We start from the raw sequence: 23,618 nt of genomic DNA, 5'->3' as shown, positions 1-23,618 counted from the left end.
AAAAAAAATGAAGATGCACCTGAACCTGGACATGACATCCTCAGCTGCTACATGTACATGTGAATTGCTACATGTGCAGTGAATAAGACTGAAGAACTCATGTCTCTGAATTGTGGTGCTGAAATTCTAATGAACACCCAATGAACAAGCAAACTATTGTGGAGGAAGTGCAACCAGAGTGCTCCTTAGAGGCAACAATTGTGGCATTTTGTCTCGTCCCACATACTCTGGGTATGTTAGGAGGTGCCAGTTCTTGGAAAAAGCAAAAATGACATCATGGCTGGAAAAGAAGAAAGTCCTCATCAAAAGAGATGAACACCAATGCTATATAGTAGGTTTCAAGGTCAGGGGGTGCTATACTTCCAACCTCATTTTTGTTTCTCAGAAATGTTTTGCTTATTCAAGTTCTCTTAGCTCTCCAAATAAATTTTATAATTTCCTTTTCAATCTCCTTGAAAAATGAATTTGGTATCTGTATTCGTATTGCACTGAACATGTGGATTGCTTTTGGTAGGATGGTCATTTTCACTATATTGAGTCTTCCTATCCATGAACAGGGCACATTTTTCCACTTCTTTAGGTATTTTGTCTTTCAGAAATGTTCTATAGTTTTCTTAGTATAGGTATTTTTTATCTCTAGTCATGTTCCCTCTCAAGTATCTCAATTTGTGGTTGGTTATTGTAAATGGTATTGCTTTCTTTATTTCCATCTGAGTTCTCTTTGTTACTACAGAGGAATCATACTCATTTTTTAATATTGATCTTATTTCCTGCCAGTCTACTAAACTGGCATATTAACTCTAACAGTTTTTTTAAGTCACTGGGGTTTTCTGTGTACACTATCATATCATCTGCATATAGTGACTGTTCAACCATGTCTTTGCCAATCTGGATGCCTTTTATTTCCTTCTCTTGTCGTACTGCCTTAGCTAGCAATTCCAATACAATACTGAAAAGAAGTGGTGACCGTGGGCATCCTTGTCTGTTTCCTGTTTGCAAGGAAAATGTTTTTAGTCTTTCTCCATTGAGAATAATGTTAGTTCTTGGTTTTGCATATATACTTTTCACTGTGTTGAGGAAATTCTCTTATATTCCAATTTTGCTGAGTGTTGGGAAGGGTTGTTGGTAACCAAAACAGTATGGTACTAGTACAATGACAGGCACATCAACCAATGGAACAGAATTGAGAACCCATAAATAGACCCAGCTATCTATGGTCAACTGATATTCGACAAGGAAATCAAATCTATCAAATGGGGAAATGACAGCCTCTTCAACAAATGGTGCTGGCAAAACTGGACTTCTACCTGCAAAAAGCTGAAACAGGATCCACATCTCATGCCATATACAAAAATAAACTCAACGTGGATCAAAGATCTGAGCGTAAAGCCCCAAACCATAATGTTCTTAAGAGACAATCTGGGATCAAGCGTAGAAGCACTACTCCAAGGTATAAAGGGACTACGAAATACAACCAGAATGGCATAATCTAAAGAGGATAAAACTGATGCATGAGACCTTCTAAAGATTAATTCTCTATACACATCAAAAACGTTTTCCAACAGGGTGAAAAGAAAATCTACAGACTGGGAACAAACATTTGGTAATACCATCTCAGAAAAGAATCTTATAACAAAAGTTTACAGAATACTCCTGGCCCTCCACAAGAAAAAGACTGCTAACCCAATTACAAAATGGGCAAAAGACATGGAAAGAATTTTCCCAGAGGAAGATATTAGAATGGCAAACAGAAACATGAAAAAATGCTCCAAATCACTGGCAATAAGAGAGATGAAAATAAAAACCACAATGAGGTACATCTCACTGGAGTAAGAGTGGCAAAGTTTAACAGGGCAGCAAGTAATAGATGTTGGAGATGATGTGACGAGAAAGAAACTCTTATACATTGTTGGTGGGATTGTGAAATGGTGCAACCACTCTGGAAGGCAATTTGGCGCTTCATCAAAAAACTGAACATGGAAATTTCTTATGACCCAGCTATTCTACTACTTGGAATATACTCTGAGAATATGAGAACTGAAGCACAAACTGAGATATGTACACCAATGTTCATAGCAGCATTATTCACCATCACAAGAACATGAAAACAGCCCAAATGTCCAACCACAAACAAATGGATTGAGAATGAGAATTATGGTACATTCACACAATGGAATAGTATGCAGCATGCATGAGCAATAACTTTGTAAATTATTAACTAACTTGGGAGGGACTGGAGAGCATTATGCTAAGTGAACTAACTCAGTCCCATAAGGATAAGTATTATATAAAACCATTATTATAGAATGAGTATAAGGGTCCAGGAAGGGAGAGGCTGGAAGCAGAGGAATGTGGATGTACAGGGGGAAGGGGGGATTAATCATTGGGTTATACAATTTGATGGGGGGGGGTAAGGGAAACGGAAATAATTTGTTCAAATTTGTATCTGAATTTTATAAATAAACTAGTAGAAAAATAAAGGTGATTAAAAAAAAAAAAGAGAGAGAGATGGAACACCCTGAACAAGATGGAATGACACAGTGACTGCAACAATAGGCTTAAACATTGTGGAAAAAAATGGTTCAAAATGGGGCAACAGTTTCTATATATTGTTCATAGTGTTAGCATGAGTAGAAGTCAACTTGATGGTGTCATGACATGATGTCATATTGCCTAAGTGTTCCTCTAAGCAAAGTGTTATTTGATTTTCCACCCCCCTTAGGTCTTGTTTTACTTAAAACTGCATAAATTAGTATTTCAATGCAGTCTCATTCTAAAGGGTCTAAGCTTAATGTTATTATGTGCCATCAAGTTGGAAACTACTCATAGCTGACTCTCCAATATGGTTCTGAGGCTATAAATAGCAGAGGAAGAGGCTGCCCATTTTTTTCCCAAATTGCTGCTGGTGGATTCGATTTACCTGCCTCCGATTTGTAGTGAAACTCCTTAAGACCTACCTTAAACTACTTAGAATTATGTAATATAAAATGCAGAAATCTCCCTTTATCCATAATAGTAACCAGTCTTGGTATCCTTTTATTCCCTTGATAATGCAAAATCTTTGGAGATTGTTCCAAATCAATGCCAAATTAAAAAATTTTTTTAAAAAGCCAATTTCTTTTCAATGGTTTGGTATTTTATTTTAAAAAATCCTTGATTTTAGAATAGATAAAAGTCCTTTCTTACTGAGTTGTGAAAACTGCAGCAATGCTAATTACTCACTTTTAGAATAAACTTTATTGTATAATAAATATTTTCCAAGTAAGGAATAAATAACCTAACATAAAATATTAACATAATAGTTCCACACACTAAACTATCCCTCCCGTTACTATTTTGATGTTTAGCTTTCCAATTTTTTCTATTTCTAAAGACATGTACTATGTTTAGTATGTCTTATGGGTACATGTTAAAAGATCCTATTATACAGTTGGTTTTATAGGAGTTTCTTTTTTTTTTTTTAATTTTTTATTATTTTGTGTGTGTGTACCGTCAAATCAGATCTGACTGGTACAGGAGGATATTGCGCCTCCTTCTCCAGCAGAGCATCTGGTGACGATTCGAACCGCGTTCCTCTGGGATTGCAGTGCAGCTTCTTGCCACTAGACCACCAGAGCTCCCCCAGGAGTTTCTTTTTAATGTAACAATAACATGCTATGCCACAGTTCTAAGCAATTTGCATATACTAACCAATTTTTATAATAATTCTTCTAATTATGTATTATTATTGTTGTTATTGTTAAATATTGTATGTTTCCTTTTCTACTGAGTACATTCATGTAGACAGACTAAATAATTTGTCAAAGTTTATATAAATAGTTGAATTGTGATTTGAACCTAGAAAACCTGAAATGTGAACAATGCATGCATTATTACTGGTATTCAATCATAACACTTTTTCCATGCCAATATATATGGGACTTGTTATGCAATTTTAATTCTTTATTGGTATTTTGCCCTTAGTTTAGTTATATTCTAGGTATTCAGAAATTCTCTTCTCTTGAATATCCTTTTTTCTTACTTTACTATCTATTCTTTTTCAGTCTCTTTACCAAGTTGATCTCTAGGTAATATAGTTCCAAAAAGCTAGAAAAACAATTTCTCTGTCTTCTTTCCCAAGGTATGTTAGCACATTCTGGTGGTTATAAATATAACCTCATGTTATAAAGCCTCATGTTTACACCTTCTGTCCTTTCTACTTTGCTCTCTAAAAAGCATATCCCCAACTGCTTCTTTGATTTCCTCACTAAAATGTACCAAAGATCCAAAATGTGTGTGAAACAGAGCAGCCTTTCTGGACAAATCTATTTTACTCTTATTTTCCCCATCTAGATCAATGACTCCACCTACTTATTCAAGCCCCCAATTCAACAGTTGTTATTACCATTTTTCTTATCCTCATCCCTTCTCTTTACGCTTTTAGCAGTTCTCAGGTTTCTATTTTCAAAGTATTTCTCTATTCCTCTCTCTCCTTTTTTCCAGTATTCACCAATACACTTCCATCCAAGCCATCCTTTCACCTCCGAGTTTTGTGTTAAGCACCTATTTTCCATCACTGTGTTTTCTACTTCTGGTAACAATGTTTCACCACTGTCAGTGCTTTAGATCTTTAGGTGTTACACTATAAAAAGCAGCATTCATATTATTACCTGACTGGGGTGTAGCTCAGGGGTAGAGCATTTGACTGCATATTATTACCTAACAAGCTGTCTCCTCATATTTATATACTTGTGTTCTCACTTGTCATTCCAGCCCACAGAATCAATGGGGACTCTAATATGTTGGTTCAGTCTTGTTGGGTATTTTTTGGGGGGTGGAGGGTGTGTTAAATTTCCTCTCCTCCTTATAGTGAGATAGATGAAAACAACAAAATAATTGGAACTTTATTAGAATGACTTTCAAGAATTCTTATTCACAAATTATACAAGAGGTCTAGGTCTGTCTTAGGATTTTCCAAGTACTTCTTTAACTATACTTAACAATTCTAAATTCTTATATATATTTTTTTAAGAAAGAAATCAGCTGTAAAGAAAATATCACCTGTGGATAATAATAAAGCAAATTAAAACGACCCTGAAAATACCATCAGCTGGTAGACTTTAAAATTTTTGTTTTCTAGATTGTTGCTATTATTAGGTGTCATCGACTCAGAACTGACGCACAGCTGAGCCTCCAGTGGGTTTTCAGAAACAATAAATCTCACAGGAGGCAACTGACCATCTTTTTCCCTGTTGAGCAGCTCGTAGATTAAAATCACGTGCATTCAGGTGGGCAGCACAGCTCCCTACCATCAGGCCACCAGAGTTCCCCTCTTTATATAAAACAGTATATTTTGCTTTAATACATTTTTTAAATTAGAAATGAGACATATACTATCATTTTTACAACAAAGAGCTACAATGGGATTGGGATGAAATTTTTGTTTTTTAGGTGAACACAGATTACTGACACAGGGAAAACGTGTGAAAGTTTTATAGTCAAATAAACTAAGCTTCATTTGTCTGTCATGGATTCAGCTGAAATTTTCACTGAATATATTCTGTGTGGAAGCCCTGATGGTACAGCAAATTAAGTGTTGAATTCTAACCAAAAGGTCAACAGTTCAAATGCAACAGATGCTCCAAGAGAGAAACACAACCTGCTTCTGTAAAAATGTATAGCTTCTCAAACTATTGGGCAGTTCTACTTTGTCCTACAAAATAGACACAAAATGCACTTACTAGAATTGTACATTCTGCTCTACATTACCCTCCTCTGTGGTCAATATTCTTCTAGAGAATCTTTCATCAAATGCTTTGTAAAGCTAACCAGGCAACACCTAGTTTTCCATCTACATTTTCTATTTTCTGCAACACTTCCTGACTCACCTTCATCTTTGTATAACTTTTATTCATTTGAATTAATGACTTTCACCCTCCATTTTCATTTTTATTTCAAAATCTCATGTGTAAAATATGCCAGATGCTTATATTTAAATATTTTCAGCCACTGTATAAATACATTCTCAAGTTTCTTTTTTTTTTAAAAAAAAGTTTATTAGTAGTATTTGTGTGTGTGTGTATGTGTGTACATGTACAGTCAAATCAGATCTGACTGGTATAGGACTCAAGTCTCTTTTTAGCTCAGCTCTATTGCAGAATTCTTAAAACTGTTCTTGGCATGATCTTTATTGGAGCATGCACAATATTATGGTATAATTAATTGGCTGACTGGTAATGTTGTATGGAAAGCATTTCTAATGAAGTTAGGAAACATTCAAAATTTGATTTGTGCTTAGAAGTGCAGAATTGAAGGATTGGATAAATACAGAAGTGGAAGTACTTTAGCAACCTCTTGTTAACACATTGATAGACTGAATATTTTTGAGATAATGCTCATCCAGTACAAACCAAAACCAAGCTAAGTGCCATCAAATTGGGTCACATTAATAGCTACCATCTATTGGGGGTTTGAGGCTGTAAGTCTTTATGGGAGGAGACTGTCCCTTCTTTTTCCTACAAGGGAGGGGGCTAGTCCAACTTCTGAACACTTTTGTTTAGCAGCCCGCACACTAAAAAACCAGGGTTTCTTAATCAAACACAAATCAATTAAAAATCTGTTCTATATATTACAGATGAGATTTCTATTTTAAAGACCAGGTTCCTTAGTCCTGCACTTATATTTTCATATTGTTATCCCATGTTTTGAGCAGTCTGTAACTGTCATGTTGATATTAAGTACTGCAGTAGTCCAAAGCTTAACAATTGGAAATGCTGCAGAATGAAACATTGCCCAGTTCTGTTCTATGCTCACAGTCTTTACTGTGATTGAGTCCATAGCTTGTTGCCTCTGTGTCAATCCATCTTGCTGAGAATCTCCCTGTTTTTTGTTCTCCCTCTACTTTAGAAGCTTAATGAACTTCTCAAAGAGCTAGTCCTTCTAATAACATGTCCACCATACATAAGATAAATAACAAGTCCACCATATTTAAGATGAAGTCCCTTTATACATTCTGACTACACCTTTTAACTGTACAAATCAGAAGAATTGCTTTTCTAATTTATCAACTTAATACTGTAAGTGGATATACTCTACAATCTTTATCATCACTCATTGTCATTGTTTTAGGTGCTATTGAGTACAACTCTTGGCAACCCTATGAAGAACAGATCTGATCCCTGTCCTATCCTGGAGCACATTATAGCAGTCACAATGTCAGTCCACCTGTTTGAGGGTCTTCCTCTCCTTCACCCAGCATTATGTTCTTCTCCAAGGACCCCCTAGCAACATGCCCAAAGCATCATCATTCTTTCCTCAGAAGAGCACCCTCTCCAAGACATATCTGTCTGTTCTCTTGGCCGGCCATGGGATGTTCAGTGCTCTTCTCCAACACCACAGATCAAAGGCATCAATTCACCTTCTGTCATCCCTATTCATTGTCCAGATCTCAGATGCACAGCAAGTGACTGGAAAGACCATGGCATGATTCAGACGTACATTAGTCATCAAACTGACATCATTAATCCTCAATAATTTGGAGGGGTCCCTAACTACAGGCTTTCCCAGTGCAATGCATCTCTTTATTTCCCAATTCCTAGTGCCAAGGGTGTTAATGAATCCAACTAAGATGGAGTTGTTGACAGTTTCAATCTCTTCTCCATCCATCATGATATTGCCTATCGGCACACTGGTGAGAATCTTTTTTTTTTTTTTTACATTGAGACGCTGCATTCCTTGATCTTCTGCAGCAAGTGGATCCTGGCTGAACATAAAGAATATCAGAAGAATTGTCTATCTGTGTTCTATTAACTATGCAAAGGCATTTGACTTTGTGGATCATAACAAGTTGTCGCTGACATTGAGAAGAATGGGAATCCCAGAGTACTTAACTGTCCTCCTATGCAAGCTATACCTGGACCAGGAGGCTGCTGTGTGAACAGAGCGGGGGAACACTGCATGGTTTAAAATGAAGAAAGGAGTGCATCAGGGTTGTATTCTCTCTCCACACCTATTCAATCTGTATGCTGAGCAAAGTACTCAAGAAGCTGGACTCTATGAAGAGGAGTGTGGCATCAGGATTGGAGGGAGACTCATCAATAACCTGTGATATGCAGATGATACAACATTGCTTGTTGAAAGTGAAGAGGACTTGAAGCACTGGAAGCATCATCACTTAGCCCTTAGGAAAGAAGATCCTTTTCATATAAAGTTACATTGTTGTTATGTGCTAGTGGGTCAAACTATGACTCATAACAAGCTGAAACCCTATACTATCTGTCACGGTGTAAGTCCACCTTATTCAGGATGTTCATCTCTCTTCATGTCATCATAATGTTCCCAAGGACTGTTTCCAATCACAATATGCCAAGAATATGTGAGATGAGACAAACTGTCACCGTTGTTGCCTCTAAGAACCACCCTGGCTGCACTTCTTCCAAGACAGATTTGTTTGTTCTTTTGGCAATCTACAAGATATTCAATACACTTCCACCTTGGAGAGGGACATCATGCTTGTAAAGGAGGAGGGACAGCAAAGGAAAGGGAGGCCCTCAACCAAGTAGACTGACACAGTGACTATAGCATGTGTGTTAGAGATGGACAGGACAGGACATGTTCAGCTCTGTTGTTCACAGGGTTGCCATGAATTGTACTTGACTCAGTGTTGTACTTGACTCATCTTGAGTCTTCCTTATTCACTGTTCAACCTTCACATGTACATGTTGCCCGAGTATATTATGGCTAGGTTCAGGCGCATCATAGTCTTTAAACTGTCATCCTTGCTCATTTACAGAGGTCCTTAATAGCAGATTTTTCCCCAATATAACATATCTTTTGATTTCTTGACTATTTATACGATGGGTACTAACTCCGGATTCAAGTAACCTGAGATCCTTGATAACTTTAATCTTTTCTCCATCTATCATGTGGATAACCTAATTATATCCTTTCACACACCTAAAATTTCCCATAAACTACCATTAGTGTGATTCTTCAGATGAGAAAACTAAGGTTGTGATGACTAGAAATCAGGGTCATGTAGTATGAGAGCAGAAGTAACTGCTTTTGACTATTATTCTTTTATAGTACAAGTAGTCTTGGATTTAAGATTTTATTTTTTTTATGATTTTAAGGAGGCTAGTAATTACAGCCTTCAATGAGTTACATCTCAATATCAAGAAGTCAAAAATCCTCACCACTGGGCCAATAGGCAACACTGTGATAGATGGAGAAGAGACAGAAATTGTTGATGACTTCATCTTGCTAAGATACACAATCAACATCCTTGGCACCAGTACTAAGGAAATCAAGAGACGCAGTTTATTGGGAAGTTGGCTGACAGGGAACTCTCCAATGTGCTGAAGAGCAAAGTCAGTTTTAAGACTAACTTTCTCAAAGCCACAATCTTTTCAATTACTTACTACTCAGGTGAAAGGTGGACAATAAATAAGGATGATAGAAGAAGAGTCAATGACTCTGAGTTCTGACTTCTGAGCTGTGACACTGGAAAAGAAGACTAAATATGCCATGGACTGCCAAAAGGATAAAACAAATATGTCTCGGAAAAGGTAAAGCCAGGGTGTACCTTGGAAGCAAAGATAGTATAACTTCATCTCACATACTTTGGGCATGTTGTTAGTCAGTCCTTGGAAAAGTACATTATGCTTGGGAAAGTGGAGGGATAGTGAAGGAAGAAGATCCTCAGTGAGATGAACCGAAACAGTGACTGTCACAGTGGGCTTGAGTGAATCAGAGATGTTAAGTATTGCGTAGGATAGGGCTGGGTTCAGATCCACTGTTTACAGGGTCGCTTTTGAGTGTTAGTCGATTAAACAGCACTTAACACCACCCACTCTGTAACAGACACTACATATATACACTGTGGCAGCATATAATTTGCTGATCACTGTTGTCATTCTCTGATGCTCACTTGGTAATATTCAGAAACTGAACTTATGAAATTACTGAGAATAAAAGGTAATAATCACATTTTTTTTAAAAAAAAGGTAAACTTTGGCTTATATAACCAACATAAATCGGAGCTACTGGAAAGAAACCAATTTTTAGTATATTTATACCAACAAGCAAACTTATTACTTTTAATATTAAAGAGAGTAATTTTTTTTCCTAGGATGTCTCAATTTTTCTAACCTACATTTATTAAGTAGTCACTATGCGTAAGGTATCATTCTAGATGTTTTTCATTTACCACTCATAGCAACATATGAACTACTGTTCTTATTTTACAAATAAAGAAAGTGGGTCAAAGAGGTTAAGTCATTATCAAAAACTAGAAAACCTAAAGAGTTTAGCTCTATCAGTACACTATATTCAAATATTATTTTCCATAAAAATGTATGTGGGAAAAATTAGAAGAATCAAAAAAATTAGATAAAATCATCATATCACAAACCTTCATAATATAAAACCAAAATTAAAGATATATCTCTTGTAAATGGGGGCAAGACCAAATTTAAGCAAACTTTACCATCTCAGAATTACAAAATTTTTCCATTTCTAAGAAATGCCTGCTTTTCTCAGATGAGGAAATCTATTTACAATTAAGTTTAAAGACCTATTATTTTCCTGACTCAAGATCTTTTCTCATGCTGTTCCCTCTATGTTTTTACTCCCACCCCAACCCCACATTGTCATGTGGCTAGCTCCTTTACATCTCAACTCAAATGTCATTTCCCACAGCAATATTTTTCTTAATTCTTCAGTCTAAATCAGGGACTTAAAAAAAGAAGTTACAGTTTAATCAATCCCAACTCATGGTGACTCCATGGGTACAGAATTAAGACTGCACTCAATAGGGTTTTCACTGAGCCCTGTAGCAGAGGAGTCAAAGTCAAAGCCCTTAACCAAAAGATTAGTGATTTGAAACTGTCCTGTGGGAGAGAGAAGGCAATTTTCTTCTGTGAGTATTTACACACTCAGAAATTCTATGGACAATTTTATTCTGTCCTACGTGGTTTCAATGAGTTGGAATAGACTCAAAGGCAATGGGTTTGGTTTGATGCATAGAATTTTTCATGCTTGTGACATTTCAGAGGCTTATCCCCCGGCCTCCCTTTTAAGGCCCTCTGGATGGGTTCTAACTACCAAACCATTAGGCTATCATTTAAGCACCTAACCGTTCGTGGAACTTCCCAAAGACTCCTGAGTTGGATACATCTCTCCATTATTCTCTCTCCTAACATCTGGGTTTTTTCTTTTGTTGCATTTAACACACTATTAAATTATAATTATACTTGTTTAATGTTTCCTCTTCCATGAGACAACTAATTTCAAAAACCTATAGAATGCATTATTGTATTCTTAGAGGTGAGGGGAACTTCTAGACAATAGAATAGATTCTTAATTATTTCATGAGTAGATGGATGAATAAATGATTATACATCCAAAAACTTACTACTAACATTTACTAACACTATGTTCCAAAGATTGGCTCTGAGCACTTTATTTGAATTTCCACAGCGACTCTACGTGGTATAAATACTACTGTTAACTTTCTTTAATCAGAAACTGAGCTTTGGAAAGAATAAGCATCTTATCTGAAGTCACATAACTAGTTAGTAGTAGTTGTTGTTGTTACTGTAATGTGTCATCAAGTCACCTGAAACTCATAGTGACCCTATGTACAACAGCTCTGAAGACTGCCCTGTCCTAAGTCAGTCTCACTGACTCCAACACATTTACCTCATTACCCAGTTATTATATCTACATAATTTATCTAGGGTCCTCCTCTCCTGTGCTAACCCTCCACCCTTCCTAGCATGATGTCCTTCTTCAAGGATTGGTCCCTCCTGGCCACATACCCAAACAAGTAAGAAAAAATTTAATTGCAAATAGCCTAATTCTAGAGTTTGCCTTTTAAAAATTATAGTATTTAAAATTCACTGCTAAAAACAACATAAAAAAAAGTCACTGCTACAGAGTTGATTCCAACTCACAGCAACACAGTATATAGCTTCTATGATAGATTAATACTACAATGAGAACTTTATTTGTAGAAAGCTATTATTGGGCTCCCTGTAGTAATATTTTTATGTCACAAGCAAAAAAGAAAAAAAGTGTACCTACTACAGTAATCTTTAAGAAAACTGAAAAGGAAAAAAAAACCCCATAAGGATCATATAAAGCCAAGCCAAATCCTCTGCTTGCTCCAGTCAATTTTAATCTACAGTGATCCTATGGCACAGAGCAGAACTGCCCCCATGGGTTTCAAGCCTGTACATCTTTACAAGAACAGACTGCTTCATTTATCTCCCTAAAGAGACTTCAGGGTTCAAATCACTGAACTTTCCAGTCAGCAATCAAAAGTTAACTATATGCCAACAGACCTAAAAAAAAAATTATATAGATGTGCTAAATGTGGTCTAGTCCCTGTATATTTCCTATATTAACTTATCTACCATGTATAAATCAATTTTAAAAGGCTGTAGAGAAACACTGGACCTCACCATTTCGAAGACCCTTCCTTTAAAAAGTGCCTGCCAAAGGCAACAGAATCAAAAACTAAAGCCAAAACAAACATGCTGGGAGCTCTTGGACCAGGTCATCAAATTAATGGGATGGTAAAATATTTTTCATTTTTCAAAACATGACTTAGTTTCTGCATGCTTTGTGGTCAAAACAAATTTTATGATGGAAAATTAACAATAATAAAAGCTTTTGCTTCTAGATCTTTTTCCTTTCCTTCCTTTGGCATACTGATTCTAATGTCCAAGTGAAAAAGAACAATGATTACTGTGCCACAAACACACAACAAGCCAAAGTCTACCATACTGTCTTCCAAAATAAAATTTCAAATGCTAATATCTATTCCTTAACTACAATGACTCAAAAGTTCATATAATTAATGTGTTTGTTTCAAACATTCAAAGAATGAATACATATATTAAATAAGCAATAACAATTAACAGTCAAGGACACTGTTCCCAAAACATGTCTCAATCATAACGAACTTCCATCAGGTTACAGAGGATATAAATCTTTACAGGAACAGGCTGCTCATCTTTCTCCTGAAAAGCACCTGATAGATTCAAATCAAGCTTTCATGAGCAGCTTGAAACACTATGCACTACAATACCAGGGATCCTTTAAAGCTTAATAAGTCTTTATTTTCCCTATTTATAAGACCTTTCTTAACTGGTGGTTTGAATCCACCAGCTGCTCCAGGAAAGAAAAATGGAGCAATCTTCCCTCATTTGATCTACAGCCTTCTAAAAATTTGCTGGAAGGTCAGCTATGAGTCAAGTCAGACTCAATGCAATGAGTTTGAAACTGTTTTCTGTTTTGGTTTGGGATTTGGTGTGTTTTGTTGTTTTGGTTTTTTTAATAATTTAACTGTAATGTAATATAATCTAACCTCTTTAGTAAAGCATCATGAATCTACCAGTTGAAGTATAACTATTTTTATTCACACAAAGAAAACAATGAAACTAAATAAAAATATATCCTCATTCTAAGGCAGTCCTTCCTTCAAAACCAAATTCACTGTCAAGTTGATTCTTCTTTAAACAATAATACAGTACAGAGCAAAACTGGTCCACAGGGTTACCAAGGCTACCAACTCTCCTCTTTTCCCTCATGGAGCAGATAGTAGATTTGAAAAAACAAACTTTCAGTTAATAGCCCAGCTCTTAATTCACTACATCACCAGGGCTCGTAGGTCTTTCCCAGACTACTGCATATTAATTTCTTAATACTTTCAACCATTCCTCAGATGGCATTAAGTTCCTTGATTTAATCAGTACCCCTTTTAAAAGAAAGCAATAATATTAGCAATTATAGAATAAAATATTATATGCATATGCAGAAAGGAAATTCTTGCTCTCTGAAAATAACGATGACCTGAAGCAAGTGCTGATGAAGCTCAAAGACTTTAGCTAATAAATCAAGTCCATGCATTTTTCATATTAAAATAATTTATTTTGTCTAAATTCCACTTCTTTTATCTGGCTAATAAATTTTCCAGTTGATAGTTTTCTGGATTTTCATGTATCATCCAATATCACCAGGTAAAATTCAATAACAAAACATTTAAAAACTCATTCAACATGCCACACTGCCTCCATAAAAATCATTAATAAAATGTTAAACAGAAAAGACGAGAACCCTGAACCTGGAGATCTCTGTCCTAGGTACTATCAATACTGCACAGTCTTCCTTGGTTGTAATCAGTAACTGGGTTAACAGGGGTTACTTTTTAATTTTTTTTTTTCTCATTTGTAGGTTAGTCAGAAAAGTGCATGTGGTTTATTTAGCCTTAAAAGCTAAATTAGCAAGAAAAGGTTCAATGGCTTTTCAACTATTTAAAAGTTGAATGTGTAGTAACTAAAGGTGAATGTGATGAGAAATTTACTGAAAATGATGGCTAACCTTGAGGAGAATGGGAATCCCAGAACACCTGATTGTGCTAATACAAAACTCGAACCAGAAAGCAGTGGTCAGAAGAGAGGAAGGAAATACTGCATGGTTCAAAATCAGCAAAGGAGTGCACCAAGGATGCATCCTGTTTCTGTACCTTTTCAGTCTATGTGTGGAACAGGTCATTTGGAAGGCTGAGCTTTATGAGGAGGAATATGGCATCAGGATTCAAGGAAGATTCGTCAACAACCAGAGATATGCACGGGACACAACCTTGCTTGCTGAAACTGAGGAGGATTTGAAGCACTTGCTGCACAAAGTCAAGGACTGCAGTCTTCAATATGGACTGAAGTTTAAAATCAAGAAGACAATCACCACTGGGCCAACTGCCAGCACCATGATAGATGGAGAAGAGACTGAGGTTGTTAACAATTTCAGCTTGCCCAGCTCTTGGCAACCAGTAGTCAAAAAATCAAAAGATGAATTGTACTGGGAAAATCTGAGGTAAAGGACCTCTCCAGAAGAGAGAGAAGCAACAATGTCAGTCTAGAGACTAACATGCGCCTGATCCAGTCCATGGTCTTCACAATTACTTGCTGTGTGTCAGAGAGCTGGACAATGACTAAGAATGACAGTAAAAGAGTATTAAACATACCATGGACCACCAAGGGACAAACAGATCTGTCTTGGAGAGGAGGATGAAACCAAGTTTCTCCTTGGAAGCTAGGATTTTAAAGCTCCATCTCACATACTTTGGGCACTTGGCCAGAAGAAACCAGTCCTTATTAGGACATCATGCTTAGAAGGAGAGAGGGACAACACAGGAGATTAAGAACCCAGATGAGATGGACTGACACAGTAACTAGGGTAACGGGGGTGGTATGTTGGAGTCAGTGACACTGGTTCAGGATAGGGCAGGCTTCAGAACTGTTGTATACAGTCGTTATGAGTCTCAGGTGACTCAACAGCACATAACAATAGGAATTATCAGATCTTTCATAGTGAAGGAAAATTCATATAAACAGAAAAGAGATTTTGAGCCAAAGCAAAACAATGTTATCCTGCTCAAAGATGTTAACCACCTGAGCCACTCTGAGTGTGTGTTTGTGGCTCTCTGTGCTCATGCCAATGTCACCCTTCAAACTCCTGAATGGGCTCACTACATCTCCTCCAAGTCTCCCTTTCCCAGGGTTTGAGCTTCAATCTGTAATTTTTTCCTCTTACTGTTACTGTAATGAATCACACAAATTATAAAATCTCATGTCTGTTTTGAAAATCTCAACAATGAGAAATCATCTCAGACAAGTAAAAATTGCAGCATTCAATAAGACACCAAACAACAAATGCTGACAAGGATGTGGAGTGATTTAGACTCTCAAATACACCACTGGCAGGAATGTGAAATGGTGCAATTAATACGGAAAGAAGTTTGACTATTCTTCAGAAAGTTAATAGGGATACTATTTGATTTGGCACTTCTACTACTAGTTAAGTGTTCCAAAGAAATCAGGTATACAACACAAACTGACATACTCACACTGATGTTTACTGCAGCACTAGTGATAACAGCAAAGAATTGGAAACAACTCAAACGTCCATCAATAGAAGAATGATTAAAGAAAATGTGGTACATTCACACAATGGAGTATTATGCATTACTATAAAACAATCAAGAATTTGTGACAAACAGCATAATATGAATGAAATTAGAGCAAATTATGCTGAGTGACAAAAGTTAGTCACTAAAGGACAATTAAAGGAGCTGTGATGTCCTGGAAGTCCATAAGGAGTTGGAAGACTAAATCAAAGGCCACACCTCTCTGGTGATTCGAATCCTCCAGTGGCTCCTAGGGAGACAGATGGGCAATCTCTTCTCAAATTATTTACAGCCTCTGAAAACCGACTGGTGGACCAGCTATGAGTTGGTGCCAATTCAATGGCAATGAGAGAGACAGAGAATAAAAATATAAAAACAAAGGTAAGTTTTGCACAGACTCAACCTTAGAAAGTTAACAAGAGATGATAAGGGAAAAAATTCTCATGTTCCTTTTTAAAAATAGAGCCTTTCTCCCTCATTGCTCTAGTAGTCCCTTCTTCCTTCTATCTAAATCTTCTCACACCAACCAAAGGCAGGCGGGAGGGGTATCATGTATGTATGTGTTAGTTTCATTTCATCAACCATGACAGAATTAGTTCAAACTGGTTCAAAACCCTACTTAAAGGGAGAGTAAGATTAAATAACTGACAACATCAATGTTTTCTCAATATCATGATGTTGTCTATTGGGCCAGCAGTGAAGATTAATGTTTCCTTAACGTTGAGATGTAATCCACAGTGAAGGCTGTACTCTTCAATCTTCTGTACCAAGTGTTTAAGTTCTCAGCACATTCAGAGGGATACTCACCAATAACTTGTGTTACATAGATGACACAAACTTGTTTGCTGAATGTGAAGAGGACTTGAACACTTGCTACAGAAGAACACTGACATTATCAGTTATTTTAATCTTGCATGGATCCATATCAATACCCTTGGTACCATCAGTCAAAAGATCACAAGACATGTTTGCTTTGGGAAAATATGCTGTCAAAAAATCTCTTTAAAGTTCTAAAGAGCAATGATGTTAGTTTGAAGACAGGTGAACCTGATTCAAACCACAGTCTTTTTTCAATTATGTCCTACGTATCTGAAAATTGGACAAAGAATAAGGATAATAGCAGATTTAAAAAAAAAAAAAAAAGATTCAATGCCTTTCAGTAGTGGTGTTAGAGAAAATACCAAATATTCCATGGACTTCTAAGAGCACAAACAAGTACTTTTTTTAAGAAAGTATAAACAAGGTGCTCCTTTGAGGCTAGGATGACAAAGCTTCATCTCACATACTTTGGGCATATTGTTATGAGGAGTCAGGCCTTGGAAAAGGACATCATGTTTGGAGATGTTAAGGGTCAGTAAAAGAAAGGAAGGTCCTCAATGAGACAGACTGATACAGTGCTTGTAATCATGGGCTCACATGCAACAGAAATGGTGAGATAGATGTGCAGGATAAGGTTCAGATATGTTGTCTTACTCAATGTGATAGCACCTAGCAACAACAGCAATGCACACATATAATATACTGAGTTAAAGTCCAACAATGAATAAATGAAGAAAAGGATTAGTCTGTTAAGACTAGTTCTTAGGAAAATCTATTCTCTCTTACACTTATCACTGCTTTTGATGGTGGTCCATCAAAACGAAGACCATGGTAAGCAAATCAGAATCTGACTACCTCATCTTACAAAGTCATAAAAAATAAAATCTTATTCAAAACTAAAAACTAACATTTATTGTAAAAATTTATTAATATTTGAAGTTGGATTCCTACAAAGGTAAATTTCAGCTTTATTTTCAGTTATTAAAAAATCTCATATACCTAAAATCTTAGTTGTTTGAACAGATGTTACTAAAATGAACATCTACATAAAAATAGCTTGGTTTGGATTCTCTATTAACAAGTAAAATCAAGTTGGTACATACTGAAATCACAGTGATTCAGAACTGAAAGATATCTGGTGTTTACAGGATAGTTTCCTTATTTTATAGGTGAAATTGAGGCTCTCAGAGACAGAATGGCTGACCAAGATAACATCTGGCATGGCTGAACACAGAAATTAAGATTACTTAGCAGTTGCTGATGTTTCATAAAACCATAATATAAAAAAAATTTTTAAAGTTACAAAAAGAAATTAAAAATAAATAAATAAATACTTTCTTACCAACTGGACTTCACCAAAAGCACCTCTTCCAATGACTTTTACAACATCATAATCTTCTGCCTTCATCTGGAGTCCTCTAATTTTTTTCACAATTTTCTCATCTACAATGAAAAGATCACCATATTTGTAGTATCATGATTATAAACAGTATTTTTTAATAATCACTATAGTTAGAAACCAATTTTCATTTCAAGAAGTTAGACTTCATTTGCCATTAAACATGTCAGTTTTCAAGATCACTATTTAAAAATCTTAAGATACCAATTTACTTCATACCAGTGAGCCCAAAATCTCTATGATTTGTTAGTATATATTAAAAAATAAACCAACTACTGATAGCAAGTCATATGCACAGCTACTCTGTTACTGACTCCTTTGCTTGGCAAGTGGCATGAGAGCTGACAGGGTGAGAGCCAAGCATAGGAATCATAAGTTGTCCAAATCAACACAGAAATTTGAATTCACTTAGAATGTTGATCTTGGTAGTGAAATTTTAATTGTGCACAACTACAAAATTGTTACCTACATATGAGAACTACAGCCAAGACAGTTTAACAAACAGAATACATGCAGCTAGAGTGCTTTTCGGAGGCCAAAAAAATAAAAAAGGTTTTTGCTTCACATAAAAAAAAAAAAAAAACAACCAAACAGAATATCCAGAATCAGAAATTCCAAATAAAAGAGTTTATTTTGATGATCGAGAAAATGTCATACTGGCTTTGACAATTTACCTTAGAATCAATGTCATGTATTCACTCAATGTGTCATCAATACTGGCAAATATTTATTTATTAAGAGTTAGCACATATAAAGCAATAGTTGCCATCACATTAGTGCACTGAAATGTCCACATTTACAAAAACAAGCTATTAGGTCTTCTGAGTAACATTAAACAAAATTTTAGATTAAAGTTGTCAATTTGCATTTACAATTCCTCCTTCAAATACTATCTATAAAGAACTGTCCTAGAAAAGTTAATATTTTTAATAATCTATACAAAATTTTGAACTTTACATACTATAAATTATGTGCTAAAATTTATCTCTGCAATTTTGCTTTGGGAACTTGACTTGCTGTACATCATATTCTACAATTCCTTTCTACAGTTTTGTTTTGGAAACAAAGGATTTACGTTTTTAAATCAATCAAGTGGTAAACTAAAAGCACTTATGTGCTATATAATATTAATCAAACAATAATTTCTTATAAAGTTAGCTTTAAAATCACATACAAAGTCTAAACACAACTTACATCTATTTAAGAAATTATCTATATTCTTGTTTTTCCTCAAAGCAGGAAAATCCAAATCAAGGACCAAGGAATTCAAGCCATCCTGTTCCACAAAAAAGAAAAAAAAGAGCATTATTATACTTCCAAGAACTTTTATGAAAAATTTTAAATTTGCATGTTGTTCTCAATCAATACCAATATACTTTAATGTGATATCACCCAATGGCTCCATATTCATCAACCTTAAGTGGCTTTATACACTTCAGGCACTACCAGAGATTCAATATGCCATTACCAGCTAAATGATTCCTATATGATTTGCAAGTCCTCAAGACTCTCAAGTCTCGTTCTCTAACCTCTGGATCTCAAAGGCAGTGATAGCACATTGAGGTCAAGGAAAGAATTCTCCATATTTTTCTTACCTGAAATCTGGCTGATTACGCTCTAATGGCATTATTTCTTCTGGTAACTCTGTAATGTACGCTTTGGGCAGTATTTCTTAGTTATTTTCATCCCCAACCTTTACACATTTCGAGTAGCAAAGGTAAAGCAAATGCCTCCCTTTAACACACAATTCTATTTCTATAAATTTTGCCTCTCTCCTTCATTAAAGCCATTTTTTGAAGTTCAGACCTCAGTTTCAGCAAAGCAGGTTGTTCATGAGTCTTTCTCCCATCCTGATGACAAATTCTTCCTCATAAAGTCTAGCCTCCCAAATAATCTGTTCTGTAAATAGATTTAAAAGGTATGGGAAAAGGGTATATCACTGACACCCCCATATCCTGATTTTGAACCACGTAGTGTTTCCTTGCTCTGTTCATTCAACTTCTTCTTGGTCCAAGTATAAGTTTCACATAAGCGCCATCAAGTATTCTGGAACTCCCATACTTCTCAAGGTTAGCCAAAATTTATTGTCAAACACCTTTGCAAAGTCAATGAAACATGAACAAACATTCCTCTGGTACTCTCTGCTTTCAGCAAAGATTCATCTCAACATTTACTATGATGTTTCTAATGCCATGGCCTCTTCTAAATCCAGTTTCTATTTCTGGTAGTTCTCTTTTTGATGTATTCTTCAGTTGTTTTGGGGTACTATTCAGCAAGATTTTATTTGTAAGTGATATTGTTCAATAATTTCCACACTCCGCTAGATGCCCTTTTTTAGAATGGGAATATGGACAGCCAAGTAGCTGTCCTCCATATTTATTGGCACAGCCTGATGAGCATGTCCAGAGCTGCATCTGTTTGCTGAAATACATCAATGGATATTCCATCAATTCCTGGGGCCTTGTTTACAGCAGCAATATGTGTAACAGTAAAATATTACTCCTCAACTAGATGTAGTATATATCCATTAACAGTATTATTCCATTATAAAAAAAGAACAAAGTACATGAATGATTCTTGAAAACTTAAGCTAAGTGAAATAAACTAGATACTAAAAAGGCACAATTAAACGAGACAAAGATAGAAAGTAAATTAACATCTCCTTAGGATAGAGTGAGTGTTAAGAGTACCTGCTAATGAGTACAAGATTTCTTCTTGAGTTAGAAAAATTTGTAAAATTAGAATAGCACGATGGTTAAACTCTATAAATGTACTGAAAAAAAAACGAATTACTATACTTCTGTAACTACATCTTTCTTCCCCAGAAATAAAGCATGTACCTTTATTTAGATTTGCTCATCCTCAGAGACTGTTAGAATACTCATATATATTGTAGTCATTCAATAAATATTAAGACATCAAATATGAAGTTTATAAGATACCCTGACATTTTTTTTGTATTTCACTAAAATCCTCTAATAAAATTAAATCAATACAAATTTTTTGAGCTGTGTTAAATAAACCTTGTTTCCCTTTAAAAAAGGGGAGAAGGATACAACTTCAACAGAACTCTATCATATCACTTTTTGTGGGAATCTAGTAGATCTAAAACGATTACTAATTAGCTCTCTGATAGAGATCTCCAAGCCAACTGTGCACACAAATTTGACCCAAATCATTTTATTTGTTGTTGTTAGCTGTCACGGAACTGGCTCCAATTCAGAGCAACCCTATATAGAGCATAAGGAAGCCCTGCCCCATTGTGCACCATCCTCAAGATCTGTTCACTGTTCAAGCCTTCAAGTCTCCTATTGTAGACACTGTGTTATCTATCTCATTGAGGGCCGTCCTCCTTTTTACTCTCTACCTTTTAAAGCATGATATCCTTTTCTGTCTGGCTACGCCTGACAATAGGTCAAGACAAAGTCTCATGATCTGCACTTTTATGGAGAATTTTGGCTGTACCTCTTCAAGACACATTTGTTTATCCTTTGGAAAGTCCACACCTACAATTCAAAGGTGACAATTCTTCTTTGCTTTTTACTGGTTAACTTTCACATATATTACAAAGCAACTCAACATACCACGGCATGGTTCATTTTATTAAGCTTATCACATAATCTCCCATTTATTACATCAGAATTTTCTTTAGCCCTACTCAGAGCATTAGCGTAGGGTTTTATTCTATTCAAGAGAAACAACTGATTTAACAGAAATGTAATTTCATTATTAACCCTAATTAACTACAATTGTATAAATTGTATTAATTCAAAAACATATAACATTAGTGTCAAATTTTTTAACCAAGTCATGAAAGGTGACCTAAAACATTTTCTGACATAAAAATTTCCTTTTTCTGTAACCCACTGACTATGTATTATTTTGTTGTACTTCTTGTTTTGTTCTTTTAGATCAAACAGTCTGATTTTTTTTAAAGCCAGCAGTCTTGGAAACCAATGGGGCAATAAATTGGAATCAAGTAGATAGCAATGTGTTTGGTTTGGATAATACGTATTTATATAAATCTACATGGCTTAAAATTAGGAAAGGTATGCGTCAGGGTTGTAACCTTTCTCCTCCATACCTATTTAATCTTTATGCTGAGCAAATTATTTTTTCTAAGAAGAAAAATGTGGTAGCAAGATTGGAACAAGACTCACTCACTACCTTTGTTATGCAGATGAAGCAACCTTGACTGCTGAAAGGGAGGACTTGAAGCGCCAGCTGTAGAAGACCAAACACTACAGCCTTCAAATTGGATTGCATCTCAAGTCAAGAAAACAAAAGATCCTCACCAATGGGCCCAGAGACAACATCATGATAGATAGAAAGGACTGAAACTGTCATGGACTTCATCTTACTTGGATCCACAATCAATACACATAATACCAGTAGTCCGGAGATTAGGAGACATTTGCACTGGCAAAATCTGTAGTCAGGGGCCTGTCTAAACTATTCAGGAATAATGATGTCAGGTGCCTGGGTTAGGCCATGGACTTTAGTCATTTGTTAAACATCTGAGAACTAAACAATGACTAAGGATGACTGATGCCTATGAACTGTGATGCTGAGAGAAGAGTCCTGAAGATCCCACAGACTGCTAAAGGAACAAACACATGTCAGAGAAGGTGCAGCCACAGTGCTTCTTAGAGGCAAAAGTGATGAAGCTTTATCACAAATACTTTGAGTATGCTGCTAGCAGAGGTTATTCCTTGGAGAGGTAAATCATCCTTGTGAAGTTGGAGGGGCAATGAAAGAGAGGAAGACCATCGATTAGGGGGCTGACACAGTGACTGTGGTGATAAGCTTATGTGTGTCAGAGATTATGAGCATAGCACAGGATAGTACAGTGTTCAGATGGTTGTTCATAATGTCGCTACAGGAGTCATGCTCAACCCAAAGTCGCCTAACAACAATATGCTTATATAAGGCTCACATTGATAATGTTTTTTCAATTTCAAGTTTATGAGGTTTATTAGACGGGAATACCAGAGGAATGTATATCTGTGTTTTATTGACTATGCAAAGGCGTTTGACTGTGTGGATTATAACAAACTGTGGCTGACTCTGAGAAGAATGGGAATCCCAGAACACTTGATCGTGCTAATGAGAAACCTATACTTGGACCAAAAGGCAGTCGTAAGAACAGAGCAAGGAAACACTACATGGTTCAAAATTGGGAAGGGCATACACCAGGGATGTGTCCTGTCTCCATACTTTTTCAACCTGTATGCACAACAGATTATCTGGGAGGCTAGGCTCTGTGAGGAGAAATGTGGGGTCAAGATTAGTGGAAGATCTATCAACAATATGAGTTATGCAGATGACACAACCCTGCTTGCTGAAACTGAGGAGGACCTGAAGTGCTTGCTGCAGAGGGTCAAGGACTGCAGCCTACAATATGGATTTAAGCTCAATGTCAAGAAGACAAAGATTCTCACCACTGGACCA

The 23,618-nt window shown here is 36.0% G+C and overlaps 1 protein-coding gene across 1 annotated transcript in view; it reads right to left on the bottom strand.

Moving 5' to 3' along the window:
* Positions 1–23,618, bottom strand: part of ROCK2 (Rho-associated, coiled-coil containing protein kinase 2) — a 199,980-nt gene that overhangs the window by 96,282 nt on the left and 80,080 nt on the right. The window contains exons 2-3 of the mRNA XM_006880676.1: positions 19,362–19,443; positions 18,111–18,211 (exon numbers count right to left, since the gene is read on the bottom strand). Of these exons, the coding sequence (XP_006880738.1) occupies positions 18,111–18,211; positions 19,362–19,443 (183 nt within the window). The remainder of the gene's footprint in view (positions 1–18,110; positions 18,212–19,361; positions 19,444–23,618) is intronic.

The sequence above is a fragment of the Elephantulus edwardii genome, unplaced genomic scaffold, assembly GCF_000299155.1.
Source record: "Elephantulus edwardii isolate Elephantulus edwardi_28Jun2011 unplaced genomic scaffold, EleEdw1.0 scaffold00009, whole genome shotgun sequence".
NCBI lineage: Eukaryota > Metazoa > Chordata > Mammalia > Macroscelidea > Macroscelididae > Elephantulus > Elephantulus edwardii.
The sequence above is the reverse complement of the archived record's forward strand: the minus strand, read 5'-3'. Positions and strand labels throughout refer to the sequence as shown.